We start from the raw sequence: 9980 nt of genomic DNA, 5'->3' as shown, positions 1-9980 counted from the left end.
ATTAATGTAATTCTTCCACTATGAAACCATTGAGATAGATAACGAAGAATATAATAATTGAATATGAATCAAGAGAATTATATATGAGAAATAGTATCACAATTCCATAAATTACATACGAATGAAGTCAAAATTGGAGGAAACTTACCCCTCAAAGAATACAAAACCTATGAGAAGATAGAAAAATAATTATACAAAAATGGAGGTTTGAAGAAATGAATGATGACAACCTATTGTAGTGCTCATAACCATGATCAATCTAGAATGATGATCTAAACATAAAAGAGTAATACATGGATACATAAAGTTAAATATGTGAAAGTTTCTCAAACAAGTGTAAGAAATCAACCAGAACATGATGGAGGCTTTTGTAATTAGGGAATAGTGAAGATGAAATAACTTAGCACTCTACTCGCATATTGTAAATAAGCATGTGGAAAGTGGCTATGGAATTGACTTTATATGTGGAAAATTAAATAAAGTATGTAGACTAATGAGAAAACACCTAGCATAATAAAAAAAAACTAGTGAGAATCAACTAAGCGAACTTGCACAAGAATGATGACCCCAGAAGTGCAAATGGGGCTATTATTAGGAACACATGCACACAAGAATGTGTGTCTATCCTTAGGAATGCACATGTGGTCGTAGTTTTCTAGGCTCTGTAAGGCCCAAACTAGGCTACCTGCTTAGCATGGCTCAAAAGTGTACATGCGTTATTAGGAAATATCATTATGCAATTTGAAAACCTTGACTTTATGCACTATGAAAATCCTAGCTTTGTGGAATTTGAAAACCATATTAATGTGGAATGTGGAAACTGCAATATAGTGAGCTGAAATTTGAGTGATGACCTCAAGAAATTTGACCCTCATGAACTATGATGGTCTTAGGAATCATTCTTTTGTTGTTCATAGTTCCCTTGTCAATTAGTAACTTTTAATTTATTTTACAAGAATCATGACCATAAGAATTATGATGTGGGATCTTTGACTATGAAATTAAACTAGGACCATTTTTTTCACTCATAGTTCTAGGGAATAATTCTTTTGTTAGTTAGGAACCTTAACTCACAATAACTATAATCAATGTGTATTAGTCATAGTTATAGGAAATTTATTGATAAGAGAATTATTATGACCAACGACCTATAATCCTCTGATTCATTCATTGATAAAAATTCTTGTCATCTAGAGTAACTGTGGTAATAGTTCGCATTGGCTATAGTTACTATGGGTTACAGTTCCTATTGGATAAAGTTATTAAGGTCATATCTTTTCTTAAATTGATTCCAAAATCTATCTTTTCAATGTATCCATTATTTAATGATGAGCAGTGGCAAAATGATGAGAATTATCCACCATGATGAAGAGTACTTAAAATTATGCTATCCAGATGTATGCATGGATGATATTCATAATCTTGGAACTTTTCCAGCATCCTCTTCCTCCCATATTTTGGTCATCCATTTTCTTTCAACCCCTTATTCTGAAGTAATCTTCGTTACGATCAGCATTACAGTTTCCAAATGGTTGAGTAAGTGATATGGTGAGTTGACAAGGTAGTTTAAATATTAAATGTGATGGGGCAGTTTTTTTCAGTTTTAAATTTAAATTCAAAATCTTAATGTTGCAGTATACCACCTGTAATTTGTCTGAGAGACTATTTCTAAAACCCTTTGTTTAGTTCGAAACGATGCACGGAGATGGAAGGAAATAGAGCCAAGACATAAGTAAGAGGCTCCATAATGGACATTTCATTGCAGTATATGTTTTGTGTCTTTTTCACTGTTGGAAGTAGTTTTTTATTCATGATCTTCTCTAACAAAAATTTTACATGGGGTATTTCAAAGAATGAGTCTTTCATTGTAAGTTTGGACTAATCTTTGAGTACTCTCTAGTTATCAACTCAGACATCAAGTGACCTCAAGTTCGGATAACTAATTATGGCATCTAATTACCTATTTTCTCATTATTTTCCAAGTTCCAAAAAATAAGTGTATTCAAATGCTCTACATTACAATTAGTAGGTCAATTGTTGAGTTACTACTTCAACAAAACATAAACTTGAAGTAATTTTAGCCAACTTGGAGAACTATAATGACGAAATTTTCTAACAAAGAGTCAAATGTTTGGAGTGCAATTGCACATGAAGCAAGTGAAATCTTTGTGTACACAAATAGAATCTCCATAGTCGCCACACCACTATTTATATAGATAGACGCTTCATCAATTCCTTTAAGGCACCATCCTCTAATAAGGGAAAGAATTTCCGTACCTAAGAGACCCTCAATGAGAAACCAAAACGACAATCAAAAGTAGACAAACTCTACCTCCTATCATATGGGTCATTAGTATAATATAATCTATGAAATCTGTCTCCATGATTAGGCCCCATAGATAGAGATATATAGAATAGTAGGTAAAAACCAAAAAAAAATCTTAAACACTTAATTGATAAGTCTTCTTTATTTTGTAAGACATTTATTAAACTATTTAAAATCCATATGTTTTTTTTTCTTTCTTAATTTTTTACTTCTAACCCTATGTTTTCAACAAAAATGTGTGTTGGTATCTAAGGTTTTTTACTAATTTGAATTACTATAAATGTTTTAACAAATTTTAAACCCACCATTTAAAGCAATTATAGTTCACAATTTTTTTAAACAACATGAAAGAAATGATTTAAATACTTCACTATTTTAAATATCAATCAAGGTGAAAAGTTTGTAATTACAAGGCAAGAGCTTTGCATTCCATCACCACATAGAACCTTGCCATAAAACAATGTATTAACATTTTTTTGATGTTTCCTTGAATTTATGCCTTCTTACTGAAGTCAAACTCACAAAAATAAATTGAGTACTATAGAATGACTTAGCATATTACAATTAAAAATCCATAAATATTTTACCCTCTTTTAATAGTTGAACTATTTTTCCATTTATCTTATTTATTGAAAAAAAATGTCTAATATATTTTTATGAATAAGCATATTGTGAGACTAAACAAATAGCTTAAAATGTAATATGATCCTTCTAAAAAAAATTAATTTCAAATGACAATTTCAAATGACAATTTCAAAATAATACATTTGACAATATATTCTTTGTCTATTAATATGTAGAAAGGCTTACAATTTTCAAAAAAATGAGGTTTTTTGCACTTGGGAATCCTTTAACCTCAAGCATGTACTATAATTTTTCATTACAGTTAAGTTATTTTGGTAGTAAATGAATAATTTTTTATTACAATTAAGTTATTTTATAGTAAATAAATAAATATTTTATTGCACATTTTATTTGTCAGAATTTTTTAATTTGAAATGCTGGAATCAACTAACATCCAACCTATTAAAGGAGTTTCTCCCTCGAACAAAATAAATAACCAAAAATTTGAACAACAATCTCAAAAATTTGTTACAGCTAATTTATAACCAAAATAAATAACCAAAAATTTGAACAACAATCTCAAAAATTTGTTACAGCTAATTTATAACCAAAGACTTGTACATATTATAATTAAATTTACTTTTATACCCCACATGTGGGTCGATGTTTTTATTATCAAAATTTTGTTTTGAACAACCTAATCGAGAAATCCCTAAAACCAACAACGGAATCGAGAAAGCCCTAAAATGAACAGAAGAATAAGATGTAAATCTCTACCTTCATCATCGAATCACATCTTAGTGTCGCGTTGATCTTGATCTTCAGAGTGATTTAGTAAATTTTTCATGGGTTGTGAATAATTTACACATTTGTACTGGGCTGGAAAATTCATCAATGCCCTGTTAGTATTCAGGATTAGCTCTTGTTTTTAGGATGATAGTAGTTAAGTATTGAGAAACCAACCAGACTGATTTTGCTGGGAATTAAGGTCAATTTTATTGATTAAGTGTAATATGGTCATACAAACAAAACAGTTTATCTCAAGCAACAACTTCAAACTCAGAAGTTCGAAGACATTTCCTTCATTGCTAGTTAATAAAATGAATTAATAATACGAATGAGATATAAATGCATCAAAAGTACATCTCTTCCTACCAAAAGAGTTTTCTGGAGTTGCACATCATGAGTTTTCTGGACTTGCACATCATTAAAACTTTATAGTTGAAATTAAATCGATCTTGAAAATAGATATCCCGGGATATAGTAACCCGTTACAGGATTCGACATCCAAAATCTCTTTTAATAACCTGCAGTAGACGTATCAACATCTTGTTTTGCTTCTTGTAGAATTAGTCCTCACTTTCTTCCTTCAATGCTACTGAATTTTATCCTTGCCTACACGGTAACATCAATTAAACGGTAAAGAAATCAAGTAAAATAGTTTTTTATTCCCAACATAAAATTTGATTTTAAAAGTGTCAAGATCATAATATGGTGCTGGAGATTTTAGCGGCATTGTAAAGGGAGCTTACATAGCCTGAATCCATAGATTTGATGCCAATTCATATCCATCACCCCCAACTTGGGGAATTGCACCCACAGCCGCAGATGGAAAAGAGATCTGGCCCTAGGGAAGCTCTCTGCGATATCCATTATGGATTTGCCTTGGATATTCTTGTAGTGGGGGCGGTGCAGAAGGCAGTGCGCGAGAGGTTCACACTACCATCTCTTCCATAATCAATAATCTGTTGCAATAATCTGTTGCAGAAACTCCGCGTGCAATATTTCAATTTGTAATGCCATGTGCGAAGGCATTTGAATTTTGAAATCCTTCGGTGCAGAGATAGCATTGAATGCATTTAAGTTATGTCTTATCCACGACTGCTGGGAGTCAGAGTTGTTGAAGTATCGGAAATCAGGAGAGCTGAGGTGTTGTCGGAATATTGAAAGTATTATCGTAACTTATTAACAGAACGAGAAACTAAGACGGATGGGGCCCGCTAGCCACCTCAACAAGTTTGAGAAACATGAAATCGAGATAATATCGACGACTTCTCCCTATTAACAGATGGATAACGCACATATCTTGGAGGGCAAAGTGGTACCCGAATTTACTTTGTACTGGCCATCGTTGCTTTTTTAAAATTTATTGATATATACTAACCTAGTCATAAATCAAATTGCTGGTAAGTGTAAATATTCATAGTTCAAATGGTTAAAATATTTACTTCATAATACTAAAATTAAAATAACGAAAATTATGAAAATTAACTAAATTTTAAATTATTATTAACAATTTTAAAAATAATTAATATACATGTAATAAGATTTTTAATCACGTATTTACATCCCATTTTATTGTAGGTTTCATTATAATACTATTAATTATTAATATTTTACTATCAAGCTTAAATTAATTCATTTTATTATAAGTTTCATTATAATACTATTAATTAATTAATATTTACTATCAAGCTTAAATTAATTAGGTTGTGTTGAATTTAATATCATGAGAAAAAGTTAGAATAAAAACTACTTTGCAAAAAATTAAACTATCTTCCATCAAACACAACACAATCCTCCATCATCAACAAGAAACTTTGTAATGCCCATTAAAAACCAAAAAAAGTCTACACTCCTGTAAATTTTAATTAAAAAACAAAACCCCATAATGGTGTGATAGCAACATTAAATGGTCAAGGATGGATACACCATGCTCGAGGCATGTGGTGGTGGATGACTAGTATCTGCAGTCATCTCACGACTAATTGAGGTTTTATAAACATTTAGTCAGAAATGGAGATATTTTCATTGCAGTCCCCCATTATTGAAATGGAGATATTTTCATTGCAGTCCCCCCATTATTGTCAGGAACAAGTTTATTTTGGTGGACTCTGAGGAAAGCTAGAGACCTCCTTTTTGTTGTTGTAGTTTCCTTATTATTTTCTTGTTGGTCCTCCGGATCACGCCAACCCATGCTCCTTTGTTCAGAATCATCGCCAACAATGCAAGTTGAGATCACTTGCTTTGTCAAGATCACTCTAGCTGCTAGGAATAATTTAGTTCCAAGACCACTTTACCTACTAGGCATATTTCAGTGCTTTATGCTTCTCAAGATAAACTCATGACTTGCCCTAGGTTATTTTCCGACAAAGGTTATATATTTTTTCTTGTAGGTTCCAAGGCCACTTTACCTACTAGGCATATTTCAGTGCTTTATGCTGGTCAAGATAAACTCATGACTTGCCCTAGGATTTTTCAGACAAAGGATATATATTGCTATATATTTTTTCTTATAGTGGAGTTTCTCTCCTAGAAAAACATTACAAAATTCTTTATTTTTTATTAATGGAATGTTCTTGTAGCTTAAAAAAATTGTTATATATAAAAAATCATGATTAATTTTATATAATAATTTTTTTAATTAATTTCTGATTAAAAATACACAAATTGCATAACTATTTTGAAAATAAATGTTAATATTTGATTTTTCCACTCTACAAAAAATATACTGTAAAATATTTTATAGATATTAAATCTTACTATTAATTTAATAATTTTTATTAATCAAATTAAAATTCTATAATTCTAATGAACAAAATTGTGCCAAATTCTTCTCCTCTATTTACTATAATCTATTATGCCCACTTTTTTTAAAATCTCTTGTTAGTCCCTGCCTGGACTATAGCGATCGATAGATCGTTGACCGCCCATTAATCCATTAGTTGACCATGTTTTTTTTTGCGTTATCATGATTTAACCAATGTTTTAAAATGACAATTTTAGTCTATCAAGATTTTAACCAAAGTTTTTGGCTGGGCAAAAAAGGACCTCTTATTGCAGGCTTCGCTTATACCAATGCAGATTGAAGTGATCAGAGCATTTACTTTGCCATTTTACCCTAAGTTCGAGCTTTAAATTTGTTATATAAATTTTTGAAGATCGTATACTAAGTTTTATTTTGCAACCTCGTTTTAGATTTAAGTGATCAATGCATTTACTTTGTCGTTTTAACCTAAGTTCGACCTTTAAACACGTTATATAATTTTTTGAAGATCATATCCTAGGTTTTATTTTGAGGACAACTGCGCTTCTGCATGCAGGTTTGAGGCCACGTGTGTATGCAGGTTTGAGGCCAGGTGTGTTTTTGCATGTAGGCACATTGATAAAGGTGTCCAACTGTGGCTTGCAGCGGATTGTGTATAATATCATGAACTAACCCAACCCTATGAGGTAAATAGTGGATGTCTATGAGTTATAGCTCCAGTCTGTTCAATTCCGATTAGAGATAGAAGTACGTTCCATTGGTGTCAAGAGAATACACTGTCAACACTCTACCTTCGGGTTTGATTCATCGCCTGAACGAATACCTCTAATCTATTTGTCTTTGTTTGCAGCCACGTTCTCCAACTACTCCCTTGTTTCCTCCAGCAGAGTCACAGCGATAAGAGGATGGCCCTCCCGCAGAGGTAAGGGTTTTTTCAGAGTTTCGAAATGGGTATTCCTCTGTTTCTCCCAACCTGAGTAGATGCACAAGCACTAACTTTTGCATGGTTCTTCCAGGTATTCGATTCTCCCTTGTCCGGTGCGGCTCCTTCACAGGTAAGAAGGGCTTGTAGCATTCGGTTTTTCTTCCGGTTTAATATTGTTTAAGAATCTCAGATGGCTTTAACTTCTAACTTGCCATTGCAGTTTGTCATGCGTTTTTCCAAAAGTGCGGATTCAGATGGGTGGGTTGTTAACAGGGAAATTCATCTTCTGTCCTCAGGTTGGTTCTGCCATGAAATCCTCTGGCGGTTTGCGAATTGAAGAGTTTTCCTTCGGTCTTTTTTATTTGTACTAGATCTTTTCTGGGCTCTCTTTATGCTAGAGCAACTCTCAAGGCCGCGTGTTCGAGGTAACCTAACCTCATGCTTATTTTGCGGCGAACATTACGGTATGAATAGCACCGTACGAGGAGCATTGAAGGTCGCGTGTTCGATTCACGCTATCCGCCGTACGAGGAGCATTGAAGGTCGCGTGTTCGATTCACGCTATCCGCATGTTATTTTCGCGGGGAACTTCACGCGGTATGAGCAGCATTGAAGGTCGCGGTTTCGATCGAGGCTCACTGCATTTAGAGCCTGCGTATGTCCTCGTCGATATAATGGTTGTTTTCCCCGGGACTTCACGGTATGACTCATGAGCAGCATTGCCAGGTGGCTGAAAACAAATGAATTTGGAAAAAAAACCGTAAAGGGCACTCACATTCAGAGTCACACTTCCCAGCAAGGATGGAATGTGATGGGGAAATTGCTTTTAAATTTAGGGTCACATTTCCCAGGGATGGAATGTGATGGGAAATTGTTTTTAAATTGAAGGTCACATTTTTCAGGGATGGAATGTGACAGGGAAATTGTTTTTAAATTTAGGGTCGCAGCTTTCAGGAATGGAATTTGATGAGGCAATTGTTTTTAACAGGGTGATTTATTAAATATAATTTAAAAATTTACAAAATAAATTAAAATTTTCATTGAAATTGTGAAAATAATTTTTATTTTTAATAAAAAAATTTTCAAAACTTTAGGTTCATGTTCGCTTTCTACAATAATACAAACCACGAAAATAGATCCAACACTATTAAAAACTAAAATACTCAAAATCTTAAAACTTAAAATATTAAATCTAAATTTTCAAAATTTTATATTATTTTTTAAGAAAAACGTACCTTGTTTTATACTATACATTTAGCCTGCGATTTCTCTGTGCAGATTTTAATTTCCGATTTCAAGAGTTTCTAAATCAAAGAAGTGGATCAAAATTACATATAGAGCAATGAATTTCCATCATTCATTAACTGTATTTTCCGTCCGGTTTCTTGGGTATAAAATAAATAATTTTACTTCATCAAAATTTTAATATTAAATGTCGAATTGTGCCAGTTTCATAACTTCCAACAATGGAGTTGAGCCATACCAGGTGCATGTCGAGCTATTCCAGTCGTATAACTTCCAACAGCCTCACTGAGTACTATGTAGAATTATGTATCCTGTACGTTATCATTGTCCATTTCTTGAACGTGTATGCAGTAAGCAATTTTATTATTATGTATAATACACTGATTATTTAATCTATTAATAGATGCTAATATACTGATTGGCGCAGGCTTTGGCTCCGCTTTCAATTGGTTTTGCTGTATTCATGGTACATTTGGCAACCATTCCCGTCACTGGAACGGGCATCAATCCTGCCAGAAGCTCTGGAGCAGCCGTGATTTATGGCCATAAGAAATCCTGGGACGACCATGTAAGAAGAGGATAATAGTCTCCTTTCTGTTGTTTTCTATTTATCAGTATTGCAGATTTTATGGAATTAAATTTTGATTCTTACATTGCAGTGGATCTTCTGGGTTGGTCCTCTTATTGGAGCTACGGTAGCTGCTGCATTTCACAAATACGTTATCCGAGCATCCCTGAAATGGCACAGCAAGGAACCCCACAATGTTTAATACAGAAACTGGACTTTGTTCATGCGGATGCATTTGTGTTGTAAAAATTGTGTTTGCTTTTAGATGTTGTATGTTTTGAGGGGCCAATATTTCACGTACGCCGGATGTTAATCTTAGAATAGGCATCAATAGATGCTAAAATAAATTTGATACGATGGCAAAAAGTATTGTTGTTCTTATTTGGCAAGTTGATTCCAATCGTGTCTTATAAACAGTGTTATTCTTGTCATTATTTGGCATTTTCATAGCTATCGTATTTTCTTCGCCCAGAAATGTCAGGATTATGTCTTATAAACAGTGCTATTCTTGTTATTATTTGGCATTTTCATGGCTATCGTATTTTCTTTGTCCAAAAATTCGAAAGTGAAGGTTACCTCTATCAATTATTATTTTGCCAGATGAGATGTATTATGATGGAAGGCAATCCCTCTTATCCTCCGTGATGTTAGTAGAGTTAGTAATTGGAAGCAAATACTAGTATTTGAATCTCTTTTCTTTTAACCGGATTATATAGGCATTCATCCAAAGGCAAAGTTAAATATAATTTCTGCAAGGTTGGCACGTCTTTTAAGTTCCCTGCAGACCCGGGCAGGGACTACCGCC

General features: G+C 33.1%; 1 protein-coding gene across 1 annotated transcript; it reads left to right on the top strand.

Moving 5' to 3' along the window:
- Positions 1-9051: 9051 nt before the first annotated feature.
- LOC149264111 (aquaporin PIP2-5-like) lies at positions 9052-9419 on the top strand. The gene is made up of 2 exons (XM_089388971.1): positions 9052-9175; positions 9267-9419. The coding sequence occupies exons 1-2, from the start codon at positions 9071-9073 to the stop codon at positions 9375-9377; spliced, it is 216 nt and encodes a 71-aa protein (XP_089245097.1). The 5' UTR covers positions 9052-9070; the 3' UTR covers positions 9378-9419.
- The last annotated feature ends 561 nt before the right edge of the window (positions 9420-9980 follow it).

The sequence above is a fragment of the Pinus tabuliformis genome, chromosome 6 (assembly GCF_031772625.1).
Source record: "Pinus tabuliformis cultivar Carrire ecotype Pingquan chromosome 6, CPIR1, whole genome shotgun sequence".
NCBI lineage: Eukaryota > Viridiplantae > Streptophyta > Pinopsida > Pinales > Pinaceae > Pinus > Pinus tabuliformis.
This window is presented reverse-complemented; position numbering and strand designations above follow the sequence as displayed.